General features: G+C 42.1%; 1 protein-coding gene across 2 annotated transcripts in view; it reads left to right on the top strand.

Annotated features, from left to right (window-relative positions):
* LOC126174799 (juvenile hormone esterase-like) overlaps positions 1-14,797 on the top strand; it is a 257,536-nt gene that overhangs the window by 60,563 nt on the left and 182,176 nt on the right. For both annotated transcript variants that reach the window (XM_049921171.1, XM_049921170.1), the window contains exons 6-7: positions 638-794; positions 9,242-9,405. In XM_049921171.1, the coding sequence (XP_049777128.1) occupies positions 638-794; positions 9,242-9,405 (321 nt within the window). The remainder of the gene's footprint in view (positions 1-637; positions 795-9,241; positions 9,406-14,797) is intronic.

Raw genomic sequence — 14,797 nt, 5'->3', positions numbered from 1 at the left:
TTAGCACATAAAGGGTAAATATTAAATTTTCTCGTTTTGATTTATTACTTTAGACTGAGTCGTCCCTATACATATGTTACACTGATACATCAGATTTCTCAGTCCCCCTGAAAGTTTATATGATATTCATGGTACGCCTTATAGAAACATGCTTATCTCTTTAGTATATTATCAGTTGTCGAAAACATTATTGGAATGTTATTGTGTGCGTCGTACTTCATCTATGTATGTCTTTCAGTGGCTTTTCAAGCAGAATTAAGAATTCATTCTATTGCTATCACACGTTTATCTCACTCTTGCAAGAGCTACCATACGCTACTCATTATGATAAGTTTAATTGTAGTACTTTAAATATATTTTACTTATTGATAAGAGAAGTGAATCTCATATAATATTGAGACCCATCACACGGTCTCGTGTTCAGTAACAATTTTTCTTAAACTGAACATGTGTTTCAGTTACAAAATAAAGGAAGTCAAATATTTAATTATTCCACTTACTGAACATGTGTTTCAGTTACAAAATAAAGGAAGTCAAATATTTAATTATTCCACTTACTTTTACAGTCCAAAGAACACGTGGCATGGGTACTCGGTTGCTGTGCTGAAGTTCTGATTATGGCCCATTTCAATTCCAGGAGTGGTTCATCACCCCTCCAATACCATTCCGAGCAGTTATAGAAGGCGAGGGGGAAGATTCATTCCTGCCCAAACATCCGGCAGACCTGGAGCCTCACACAAACGTACCCTGGCTAACTGGAGTCACTATAGACGAAGGGTACTTCATTTCAGGACGTAAGGCCTCTTTACTGTATCATATTATAGTAGCAATAGGTCCGATGACCTGCAAAATGGTGAAATACGTCCAGCATATGTAAACAGTTGTGCTATTGTGTATCACGCTTGCAAGATGCAACAAGCAACTGTGAGCAATATGTATATGGACATAGTCTGTTGGACAAGGCGCTTTATGTTTTTAAATATTTTAGCGATGACAAACCTTTTATAATGAGCTATTTTTATCCACTTGACATCTTGTGCGTGAGGTCAGCCTAAAATGAACATGTTTTACAAACAAAATATTTTAAAACCTGAAGATGACAGCATAGTCTGTTGAAACCGGTTGTCTTCAATAAAAAAATATATTTTATACGGTCTTGGCTGTTAAACGGCTTTTGTGATAATAAACTCATTATTGTGTTACATCGTCCGTATGTTACGTAAATCTAGCTTTTACATAAATATTAAAAATAACTTTTGCTTGGGTTTGTAGTGTTGTGTCACATTTTAAAGTGATTACACTGCCACATTATTTCACAGCACATTTTACTGCCTTTTATTTATTTTATAGAAGTGACTGTACGTCTAATTCTTAAACTTTTAGATGTTATGTTCGAAAGCGTGTCTGCACTAATGCAATCTATCAACGTCGAGTTTATCTACGGCAGCCTATGTCATGGAACTCTTACAGACTGGAATTGCTCATGAGATACGATGTATCGACATCTCTTAAGATGATATGTCTTATTTATATCAATGTATGTAACTATCTGTATGTTTTTTTTTTTTTTTTAGATTCTGAAATTAGTTAAGGCCGAAACACATAAAATTTTACATTTTATACATCATAAAAACAATCAAGACAGAGTATTGTAGTTATGATAATGCACCTTTTTGAACAACTTTATGTCATTCATGGACAAAACACAGTTTGGTCATTTCTTACGTTTTCCACTGTTTCTCAGTTGTTTCTATATACTTGAAGATGTGATTCGTCTACTGCAAGTAAATGGAAAGCTACTTGTATTATGCCATGCGCGTAGCGCTTCTTGTTATTTGTGAAACATCTACAATGGAAATTTATGATCTTATTAATGCAAAGATGGAGACGTACTTAGTTAGTCTGAGTAACCAGAACGTCCCATTTTAGGCGTTTCTCGAGCACAGTTCGCCTTAACAGCTCACTTTCACTGTTAACAGTGTTTCGGTGAAGAGTGAATGATGAATGTGAGGTGTGAAGTCGAAATCGGACACTCTAGTTAACCAGAACAATTATCGTAAGTGCAACTTGAGGACACAGTTGCTTGTTGCATCTTGCAAGCGTGATGCACTAATAAAATCACTTTTTTGGGGGAGAGGGGGGGAGGAACCTTCCTCTCCCTTCTCCCCTCACAGCCCCTCCTTGCACCCTCCAAAGGTGCCTTCATCGGCGAACTTCACTGCTTTAGTTAAACTGAAACTAAATGTCATGTACCGACGAAGGGTGATACATAATATTCTCACCTTTACAGCAATAAAAAACGAAATCAAGAAATAAATGACGTGAAATGAATCTGTAAATGTTCCTCAGACGAAGGTTCCTTGTGGTGAATTGAGCCTTCGTGATACATGGCAAAACAGTAAGTATAAAATTTGGCTCATTAACAAATACAAACGAATGTTTTGACGTACCGTTCTCCTTAAAACAAATAAAGAACGAAGGAAAAAACACAATTAGGAAAGGATGGACGAATGGACAGTCCGTCATAAGAATTTAAAAGCTGCGGCCGTACTTAGTCGGCAGAAACAAAATAAAATATTCACTGGATACTGTACAAAACTAACAATCATTCTCGATGTACTTCATCGCCAACCTTTTTTTTTTTACCAAATATTCGGCTTCTAAATCTGAAACACCTGAAGGAGATATTTACAAGAAATTAGCTTAACCTGGCAGCAGACATCCTCGCTGACACTAACCTCCAGAGGTTACGTCCTGTGTTAAAATACAATACACCTTAAATAAAGGGAATACAAGTTTCTTCGAGCTGTTCTATAGGTCCAGTCTTAGGCAATGTCATTCGGTAGACAAGCCGCCTATCCCCAGTTCTCAAGGAGGCATGTTTGGGAATGTGCACCACACCAAGCAAGTCCCGACCACTCTTGAGACAAGGTTGCCTATGGCTGTTTTTCTGTTAGTGCTCTTCTAATAAAGTGTTACAGAACAAAAAAATCTCACCATATGCAGCGTAGAAGGTAAATAAAGATTTAGGACAGCCTAGTAAAACACGAAATCACGTGAAATGAAGAGAAAAGAGAACAAAAAAGAAAAGGTAGATCGAATAAATTATAGTTCCATATCACCACATTTTTTCCAATTATATATTCAGGTTATTCGTAAAGATGTCGCTTTATTTATTCCGTGTTTGTTCGGCACCATGTTCATTACACAAATACTCCAGGAAATCCAATTTATCAGACAATTTCAGGGAGAATATTGCGTGAATTGTGTTTCCAGTAATACAGGTCGTAACATTTTTCTTTGTTTTGGAATAGGGGTTCCATTGTGGTATGAAGGCGTCTGACACCGTGATGTGATTCACAGTGACTCTGTTTATCAATCGCAGCATGTCTCTTGCATTGTCTCACATGATACGAAATTTGCGGCACACAAAGCGATTCTCGATTTGTCCACTTCCACACACATGTCGCAGTCACTTGATCGGATCAGGTGAATTGACTAGAGTTTGGAGTTTGTTGGAATAGTGCGATTGACGACCTTGTACCACGTTGCGCCCGCACTCCCAGACCAAACCTTGGAGGCTAAGTTTTGCAGCACAGTGTTCCACTTGTGTTGTGGCTGACCAACTCCCATTTATTCTGGATGGGAATCCACGAAGTGCGGTGGCAAAGTCACCTATTCTTGTTGCCTCTCAGGTCACTTTGTAGGAGGTAGCCGGTGTCGAGGTAAAAGCGACGAACGAAGTTCGGCGCTTAGGGGATGCCGGTGCTTTGGACTGGGGCATCCAGTAAATATGGCCTGAATTTATGAAATAATGGTGCAATCACGGCTTTGGTCCATTTGATGAAAAGAGTCTCATATTTGGCTTGAAAGTCTATTAACCCCATTCCACCACCTTCAAGACTCAGTGTGCAGTTTGGCATAGAGACCTTGGCAGAACTTGAGCCAGATACCAGGCCTAGGATGCAGGTGTTAACGATCTCCATCCTTTCGTGAAGTTCCAAGGACCGGACCGAATGTCTTCTGGCTTATGCTGTGATTTTATGCAAAGTGCCAGTTGAGCGCCTCCATTCTCTGCCAGGTTATCCATCATGACGACTCCGGGAATTTTTTGCTGTGTCCGGACACGGAACCAGTTCGACCTGCGACGTGTGAGGGGAAGTAGGATAACACTGTCTTTGGAGGATTGACGGTCATCTCTGTTGCCTCCTCAAACTGGCGAGTACAGTGTATCGACTGTCCACGTCTGCTTATAGGTCATCAACATAAGCCCTGCAAATCATCTGGACTTTTCCTATTGTGATCCCTTGGCATTCGTGGGATATTTGTCGGAGGTGTGGATCTAATGCTATGGCGTACAAAGCCATCGACAGAGGGCACTCCTGCCGTACTGACCTAGTGATTACTCAGGTAGCCATTGATGATGACCCTCGAAGTGGCGTTCCAAAGCATGTCGTGAATGACAGTCGTAAACTTGTTCCCAAATCCCGTTCTGGTCATTACCTTCTTCAGATAAGCATGACTAATTCTGTCAAACGAATTTTGAAAGTCTATAGGTAAAATCACTGCGTCTCATCCTTCCACTTTTGACTTATGCGATACAGTCTCTGTACACCAGAGCAGCGTCGAATATATTTCTGTTTTCTACTGCACGCTTTTGGCGTTGGCTGGCAACCTTTGACATTACCTGCTTCTGTCTACAGGCGACACATCTCACTCATTATTTTGTAGTCGCTGTTGAGCAAAGTGATTGGTCGTAGACTTCGGATGTTAGGTGTCACGTTTGACTTTGGGATGAGCGTAATGCAGCCTTCCGCAAATGCTGGTGGTATTTCGATCCAATTCTGGGTTTCATTAGCAATACTGATAAGTGTGTCACTTAGGCTGTTAAAATATTTATCATCAGTCCTGGAGATTTCCCCTGGGACTCCCTTTGATGGCATTCTTCAAATCGTCGAGAGTAAAAACTCATTGATTTGTAAACGGTCAGCCCTCGTTTTACGGAACATTTGCCAACGCTTCGGAAGCTACGTCGGTGTCACGAAAAAATACGAGTATATTTCTCTCCTTATCTCCTTCATTTGATGGGTTTTCAACTGTCCTGCTTCCTCCAGTCTTTTATGTACGAGGATGGTTTGAAAAGTTCTCGGAATCACCACGAGAGGTCAGCGCTAGCGTAACGAGTTGTTCACTTGATATTCATTCGACCGTTGCCTGTAAACACGTGGCACGTCAGTGCTCTTGGAAGCGAGCTGTGGCGGTGACGTGGTTCTGTTGTTGTTCCCGCGTAGTGATTTGCGAAAAAAAAAATCGAGATTCGAGCAATAAGTACTTTGTAAAGAAAGGTATGAAAGCAACGGGCATTCACGCCCATTTCCAGAATACACTGGGGGACTCTGCTGCTTCATATTCAACTGTTACCAAGTGGACAAATGAATTTAAATTTGGTCGGGAGAGGTTAGATGATGATCCGCGCAGTGGTCGGCCAAGATGTGTCACTACTCCAGAAATCATTGAAAAATTGCACAAAATGGTCATGGAGGAACGGCGATTGAAAATGTGTGAAATTGCTCAGGCTTGCCACACGTCATCTTAAAGGGCATATCGTATTTCAACTGAAGAATTAGAAATGAAAAAAAAAAATCTGCAAGATAGATGCAACGAGTCTTGACGCTGGATCAAAAAAGCACGAGAATGGACATAACGGAACAATGTTTGGCCCGTTTTAAGAGAAACGAACAAGATTTTTTTAGGGCCAGTTTGTGACCATAGATGAAACTTGGGTGCTCTACTATACCCCAGAGATCCGCCACCAAAGAAAGCAAAGACAATTCCTTTGGGGGGAAAGGTCGTGGCATCAGTATTTTGGGATACAAAGGGGATTATGTTTATAGATTATCTCCCAACTGGGCAAACAATCACTGGAGAATACTATGCCAACCTCCAGGACAAATTGCAACAAAAGATACGCGAAGAAAGGCCAGGTTTAGCAAGGACAAAGTCATCTTCCATCAAGACAATGCACGCCTGCAGACATGTGCCGTCGCCGCGGCAAAATTAGACGAACTAAGGTATGAATTGTCACACCCGCCTTTTTCACCTCATTCAGCTCCGTTGGACTTCCATCTCTTCCCAAAACGAAACATTTTTGTTGGTGGATGAAGCTTCTCTTCAAACGAAGAACTGATAACCGGAGTTGACAACTACTTTGCAGGCCTAGAGGAAATTGATTTTCGAGGTGGGATCAAGGCACTAGAACATCTTTGGACGAAGTGTATTAAGATACAAGGAGACAACATTGAAAAATAAAAATAGTTTCAGTGATGTAAATACTTTTTTCCTAATCCATTCCTAGAACTTTTCAAACCACCCTTGTATAAATTTTTGCGACTCCTGCGTGTCTTTTGTAGATGATATACGGAGAGCGTCTCCCTCCGTACAGCACCGACGGGTTGGCTCCTTGTGACTGTACCCTCACTGCGGGAGCTCATGTAGTTTAAAAGTCGAGCTTTAAATCTCTTAAAGATCGGAAGTAGATCCGGTTGTCCGTAACCTGCTGAGCTACATCTTGTAAACAAAACCGCGCCGTTGTCCTGCGCCAGTGATCTTTCTGACGACTGTAGATGATCTTAAACATGCGGAAGGCAGCTTGACTGTTGTGACCCACCATTCAAGTTAACTCCTGGTAGTGTGCCGCTCCTGGAGTAATTTTTACCGCAAGAAAAGTACATCGTCAAAAAGACTACTGTTGAGCTTCCAGGTGTTTTTGCGACATGGGGATCGCTCACGAGGGGAAGTCATTTCGCAGAAGTAACTGCAATGATCCCAGATGACGGGTCTCCTTACCGCTCTATCACTAGATCGGGCGTCGACGTTGACAGATATAATGTGGTTTATTGTGCAAGCAATCGCGTAACCATTCGGTTGGAGTTCAACACCTTTGACATCAGTACCTGGCATAATTAAAATAGTAGTGCCTGTCTCCGTTCCTTGGTCTACATTTGCAATAGTAGTAAAATCGGTGACAAAATCAAGGCCAACGTTTCATTTCTGGGAGAAATCCTATGCGACACTTACGATCCACTAAAAAGTTATTCAGTGCGAATGCCTTATAGCCACTACGCATTTTGTTAGCATTTGCAGGACAAATATTAAAACAACAGTTGCCAGGCGCATTAGTTCGTTAAAAGAACATGGCTTCGTCCCGCTCTACACCGTCCACCCACTTCGCACGTAGTGTTCCTACGGCTACCTCAGTGTGCGGCGACACACAGTGCGATCGCTGCTCTTCCGTAGTTCGCTTAGCAGATTTGTGTGCAGGTGTGATTTCCTCGTCCGCACGTTCATCTGCGCATTTACTTTTGGTAACAAAAGACTGTGACAGTCTCTCGATCGCTTGCCAAGTGACACACCTGTGGATGCAGGAGGGACAGATCTTTCGTAGTCGACCGGTTTCTCTTTTCACGTTTTCCATGTCGTCCGCCTGATGCGGGACGCTGTGAAAGCGATTCTTGCAACAGGTCACTTTCGGAGTCATTACGGATAACTGCAGCCGTCGGTTATTTGACTGGCACTTCGCGAGAACTCCCGCTGTCGTTGTTACTTCCTGTGGTTTATTTTGGGTGGGAAATTCATCAGCGGACGTTGCCATCTCTGGTTGCATCGTGCTTTCGCTTTCGCGCCGAACGGTCGCCACTGGGCGTGGTTCTAGAGAGGCGTGCTTCAGGCATGCTTCGCGTCGCGAGTGTGCCCGGTAACATCCGCGTCAACAACACTGCTTACCGGTGCCGGGGCCGGTTGCTGCTGCTGCGGCTGTTTCACAGGGGCGGGGACTTCTACAACCTGTGTCTCTGGTCTGCCTAGAGATTGAGACGCAGTACCAGCCACTATCTCACTGGGTAACGGCGTCTCCCTATCGACGTCGCGAACCAAGGATTCTCTAGGTAGTTGTACAGGCCCCTTCCGAGGACAATTCCGTCGCAGGTGATCTGTGGAACGACGTGTTGCACCTGTTTGCGGCTGTCCGCTGTGCGACGCAAAACTCGGTAGCCTTCAGTGTAAATGTAAGAAGGAACATGCTTCCGAATTTCTATTCTGACTGAACCAACACCGCTGTCCACCTGGTACACGTATGGACTGACGAGAATTCCCTTTTCCATAAATTTTTGAAATTTTTGCGAATTCCTCGTTTGGAACTTCAAACGCTACATTGAACACCGTCACATTCCGTATGCCAAATCCCCCATCTTGCACCGAAATATCACTAATGGAACCATCTACATGTTTAAATTTCCGGACACCGTTGTTACAGGTGACCAATTGTTCAGCAACATCATTGGTACGAAGTTTCAGAAAACACGAGTACAACTGAAAGCGCAACGCAATTCCTTCTAAATCCTCATGCGGTAGTTTTAAGTATCTCGAATCCTTACATGAATTTCGTAAGCGGCGGGTTCGGAAAATTCTATCGAATGCGCACTGCACGGAGAATTAGCTGTTGTAGTTCGTCATTATACTCACCTAATTACTAGGTAGACAGGAAACTACAAAACACATACACTATGCGGAGAGGCCACTCGCATTACCGGCGACGCAGGCACCGACGAAGACATAATGGCCAGTTGCACGCCTACCAGGCGGGCACCCAGCTGACTACAGCAAGAGATTTTCACTCTGCAGCGGAGTGTGCGCTGATATAAAACTTTCTGACAGATTAAAACTGTGTGCCGGACCGAGACTCGAGAACTCAGGACATTTGCCTTTCACGAGCAAGTGCTCTACCAACTGAGCTATCCAAGCACGACTCGCGTCCCTTCACCACAGCTTCAATTCTGCCAGTACCTCGTCTCCTACCTTCCAGAGCACTTGCCCGCGGAAGGCAAAGGTCCCGAGTTCGAGTCTCGGTCCGGCACACAGTTTCAATCTGCCGGGAAGTTTCGTATCCTGGTGTCCTCTACGCCGCTAAAGACTCTTCACAAATAAAACGAAGCGAAACGTGCATGGCACAGTACAAACAACCTTAGATTTAGCTGCATTACACAAGCCACACCGACGAGGAAAACGATGTTTTTTTCCTTTTTTTTTTTACTTGTCAGTATGTTAGTGGAACAAACCACAATTTGTTAGCTGTGGAGCCTTCAATATATTTTTGTACGAAGAAATGACGCCATAAATCAACAAAATATATTTTTAATTTGTTACGAAACAATTAATTACTGCCTCACTTTGTTTCTATTTGCAGCAATTATTGTGAACAAAACGATGCTAAGTGAATTGAAAGAGAACAGCAAAAGCCTGTTGCCAAAGTCTGTGCCATACCACCTGTTGCCGCAAGCTGACCTCATAAATGAGAAGATACACGACTTTTATTTCTCCAGAGGATTTTCTAACGACAAAATCACTGAAGTATGTATCCTATCCAGTGTGCAGAACTTAATCTTTAAGTATAATTTGTTCCTATTTTAGTGGCATTTTCCATCATGTTGTCTATCGCGTGGCATAATTGTGAGCTTAGAATTTTCCTTAATATTTTCACTGCCCCAAAATTCAGTCCTTCTGAATTACGTATGTATGCTTTAAACGTTGAAAACACGAGATACGCTGCAGTTGTCCAAAAAGTTGGCAATTTAATCTATGAACTTACAGATGCACATGTACACACCGCCAATTTATATTACAGTCTGCTCTGTATCGTCCAAGAAACAATAAAAATAAGGAAAAATACCTTCAAACCAGTGGTTTTGGCTAAGATTTTCGGAAGACTTCTTTTGTTTGAAAGATCGATGCTGGAATTGGAAATCCTCTCCCAAATACATCGTATCGGACCTCCCTGGCCAATTACCAGTTCTCTCTTGGTGCTTGATTGAAATCAGTCGGGCTCTAAAATGAACGACCTCAAAATATCTTTAGAGAAAAGAGTAAAAGTAAAATCAAGAGAAGCAGAACAAAATGATTAATCTTTGTTTGCTGTTAAAATCCAATACATACTTATGTCGGTACATATGAAATTCACAGTAAAACAGTTTCAAGCAGGTTTAGTAAAGTCAGACAGTTAATTTTATTTCAGTGACGTATCGACTCTAGTAAAACCTCCGAAGCGCTGATTTCTCTTTTACACTTTATGTTTGAGTAAGTGTGCTAGTCGCGTTTCCTTAAGATGAGTTTTATCTTACAATGCCGAAGCCTTTTCTTTGCACTGACGTGATCTACAAGTTAAAAAAAAAAGGGGAAACCAGAACTTACACCATGCATGTTCTCTCGGTGTCATTTACATTGTATTGTTATCGGTGATGTTATTTTTGTAGACAGTTTGTAATCTCAGCTCTCTTTATTGTGTTATTGGCCATCGTTTCAGAACACAATAATCTCTAAAACAATCGCGTCTGGGCTAGTCAATTTACATTTCCTTCTGTAATAGTGATTTTTTCAGAAAAAAACTAGGGTTTAATGTACCGCCGGTGGCTAGCTCGATACGGTGTGGAGAACTAAGTTTCTCAAGAATACTGCACATCAACACACACTGCTGACCTAGAGACGTCTACTAGTATTCTGTCAGTACGGCTGCCATCAGATAACTGACAATATGGACAGGAAATACCTTGTAATACATTTGTTAGCAGAGGTAAATCGCAGCAGAGCTCTTTCTGTTCATGTAAGTATGCGAAAAAATCATTGGGTGCTGACCAACATCATGGTGTAATATTATCGCATGCTCATCGAAGTGACTTATTTTCAATCAGGTTGTTTGTGGCTGTCCACATACAACGATACACCAGCGCCACCATCACCACCACCATAAACTAAACTAAAATCTGCCCGGACAGTCCATGAAGGCCCCAGCGGTACCGCCCGGCCGCCGTGCCATACTCAGCCCATAGGCGTCACTGGATGCGGACATCTTGTCAGCACACCGCTCTCCCGGCCGCAAGTTCGTTTACAGATCGCAGCCGCTACTTCTCAGTCAAGTAGCTCTTCAGTTTGCCCACCAAGGGCTGGTGCACCCCGCTTGCGAACAGCGCTCTGCAGGCCGGATAGTCACCCACGCAAGTGCTAAAGACTTCAGTCTGGAACCGCGCGACCGCTACGGTCGCAGGTTTGAATCCTGCCTCGGGCATGGATGTGTGTGATGTCCTTAGGTTAGTTAGGTTTAAGTAGTTATAAGTTCTAGGGGACTGATGACCGCAGATGTTAAGTCCCATAGTGCTCAGAGCCGGGAACCGGTGTCACCACTGTGGCAAGACCGTTGGCCTCACCACCACCAAGTGACCATCCATTTTCAAGTATACAGCGATTGCGATGGATTGCCCGCTTCCCCTAGGACTTTTAAAAAATTATACTTATATCCCCTTATCCTCAAATGCGAGGATCGGCACCCAGTGTTTGATTTGTTATTCTTGAGTGATAGCCTTTGTAAGATACAAAAGCGTTTTAAAATATTGAAATGGTTAAATGTAGCTGCGCATTTTTTTGGTGAGGGATGACGAGATTCTGTCTTGTACCATTCCCTTCATTTCAGAATAACACTTATCCCGAGGTCTCTAGGTGTCTTTTTAGAGGTATTCCTTTATATTCTTCTTCCTCTTCAGCTTTTTCCCCACATGCCTGTGTCTTGTAACACGGAAGTCATTCCTGACTTCTCATTTTGCACGTTCATCTAGTCAGTGTCTTCCACAAATGGGTTCAAATGGCTCTGAGTACTATGGGACTTAACATCTGAGGTCATCAGTCCCCTAGAACTTAGAACTACTTAAACCTAACTAACCTAAGGACATCACACACACCCATGCCCGAGGCAGGATTCGAACCTGAGACCGTAGCAGTCGCGCGGTTCCGGACTGAAGCGCCTACAACCGCATGGCCACACCGGCCGCCTGTCTTCCACATTTTCCTCTGTGTAGCACCTTCTCATTTCTTACCTTGACAGTCTACTTGATTTTCAGCTCCCTTCTGAAGCACCACATCCGAAACGCCTCAGTTCTCTTGTTTTCCGACTCTACCACGGTCTATTGTTCACTTTAGTACAATTGTGTGACCTAGATGTACCTTCTCATAAATTTGTTCCTCAAATAAAGGGCTGTAGCTGATTCTGGTAGTCCTCTATTGACGAGGAATGCTCTCATTGTCTGTGTTGACTTCTGATGTCTTCCTTTTGAGGTCTATCATGCATTGTTTTACTGAGAAGGTAGCAGAATTCCTGCATCTTGTAAACTAACTGGTACCCAATTTTAATGTTAAGTTTGTCGCTCATATCAGTTTTGCTACCATTCAGTACTTGGTGTTTCTTCGGCTTACGTTAAATTCCTATTCTGCGCTCTGTGCTATTCTGTCATTCTGTGCAAAGGATTAATCTGAGATGTACCCTTTACCCTGTGGCTCCTGCAAGATGCAATTTCCACCCCCACACTACTACAGAAGTCAGACAGACGCTCCTAACGTTATAAAGAGAAATGGCTGAAAAACGTTCAGCAATAAATATCTTCTGGAGTCGTCTGCTGTAAGGAAATGACACAAAAATTCACAAAATTTCTTACGTAACTATTGGGATACTTGGGTACTGGAGTAGTGCTAGTTAGTGTAAGGAAAACATAAAACTGGTACACTGGTCAGATAACCAGTCCACCGCGATGCCACTCAAAAATTCGTTCGCAGGCGTTTGACTATAACTCTGTCCGTTCACACCGCACAATAAGTGTGGCACCCAACACAGTGGACAACGCTTAATCACAAGGACTCAATATAGAGTTGCACTCCGATTCGCTCTCGACAGAGGTGCTCTCCCACTGAAGTACTGAGGAGAGACTTGTTCCTTGCTCTTTGAGTACACGTTTGAGCACACACACTCTCGTTACATGTTCTCGCTCCAAGAGTGACAACGGAATGGCCCTCACCATACCAGACCTGAAGGGGTATATCTTTCGGTATCTTCCATTACTCCTTCAGCTCAAGGCGTCAGGAATATCATCTGCCAATCAGCATTGCTCTTCTAAAATGGGAGAATGACGTTTCGTTTAAGGCGACCAATCCGGAAATCTGTAGCATCGACGTTTGGCGTTTGCTGTCTCCCTGTGAAAACCTCTGAAACTGCGTGCTATATTTGTAAAGAATGCGTAGGCTGGGCACTTCCACACAATGGACTTCACTCGGACAAATGCTGTCTGCTCTACGGGCGGTCGCCGGCCAACGTAGATAGGTTGACTCTTCCGCTGAAGGGACCGGCCCGAACTAAAAGCTTTTGTGACCATTGTGTCTTGAATGTGTGTGTGTACACCAGCCTCGAGTATTTCAACCTAATTGCGCACTTGCGATTTACTCGTTATTTGCATATTGTTTACATGAATTCATACAACATTGACTTTATCTTATTGAGTTTGGGTTCGAATGAAGCAGCTTGATGTTGGGAATATGATTGTGAGGGCAGAATATGTAAGCAATGAAGATCAGGAGACCACGACGTCTTACATACCTCCTTCCTTCTGACAAAATTTTTGTCTTGGGTTTGTCAATGCCGAGGAAAACATTGACAAAGTCAGGCAAAAATTGTTCTTTTAGATTTTGCATTAAACTTTTCTCAACCATTCTTAACAATTTTTCTAATGATTTCTTTATAGCTATTGTTTCTATTTTTTAATTCTACAATATATGTTTTGTTGTTAGGCAAATATAGACTTAACAAAGGTTGTTATTCTTTGTTGTTGCCAGTATGTGTCTCTGTTTTTCTTTTTCGTTTCCAAAAATTGTTTTCACAATATTAATTTTTCTAAACTCGTTATGGTACAGTGTATCATGTTTTAGTGTGGTTATATCTTTTCTTTAGTTAAGCTTCGCGTAAATGTTGTGTGACTTTGTTTTATTTATTTAGGCATTATTTTTACTTTTTTGTATCACTGTTTTAAGAGTGAAGAAGTGTTTTTTCTTTGTTTTATCCTCTTTCAACCTATGACTAACCAAACCCTTTTTTATATAAAAAACTAACTTGGCTTTACAGGGATTTTTGAGATTATCTACTTATACTAATTAATTTTCTTTACATAATATTTCAAGGTCTCTATTGCATTATGGGCTTTACATGTATGATAAAATAATTACTTTTACAAAAAAGAAAAATTAATATTTTTACAAATATATCATTTTCTTAACTCTACATTAGTATTTTATCAGTCTTTTCGTTTTGTGTTGCGTCAGTTTCTGTGTTCGACGATCCCCACTGAAATATTGGAAGGCATCGACTCATTTGTATGGGTGTCACAAATCATGAGAGAAGCACTCTAGCATGTGATGCCGGGTCTCACTTGTTGACATTGTCATCATGGAGTGGTACTTCTAACCGATGTTGATGGCTGTGGTTTACTGCATAAACAGTGATGTCTTGGTACTCCTTTGCTGTCACACCTGGGATGGTATGGCAGTTCGATGATTGTAGTTGACTACCGACGATCGTCACCCAATATTGTGCTGTGACATCTTGGTACTTTACACCTGATTCGGTATGGCAATTTGATGATGTGGTAGGGAGAATACTGTTCATTTTGCTGAATCTATTTCTAGACAATGTTGGTTGGTACTACTTAATATTCCGTTTGCCGTTCGATTGTAATTGTTTGACGATTTAAGGTTTATATTTGGAGAGGTTGTTGTAGTAGTTGCCATTCCTCAAAGTTCATGGAAAGACGTTTGTAGCAATTTGTTTTGTAGGATAGGAAAGAAAGGTATCTTGCTGTCTTCTGCCATTATTCATCTTGCATCTTCTGTTCTTCTCTTCTTTCTTGCATTCTTCTGTTCTTCTTGGGCTAGGAATATG

This window comes from Schistocerca cancellata, chromosome 3, assembly GCF_023864275.1.
Source record: "Schistocerca cancellata isolate TAMUIC-IGC-003103 chromosome 3, iqSchCanc2.1, whole genome shotgun sequence".
In the NCBI taxonomy this organism is placed as follows: domain Eukaryota; kingdom Metazoa; phylum Arthropoda; class Insecta; order Orthoptera; family Acrididae; genus Schistocerca; species Schistocerca cancellata.
Note: the sequence above shows the minus strand (reverse complement) of the source record. Positions and strands in the feature narration are given on the sequence as shown.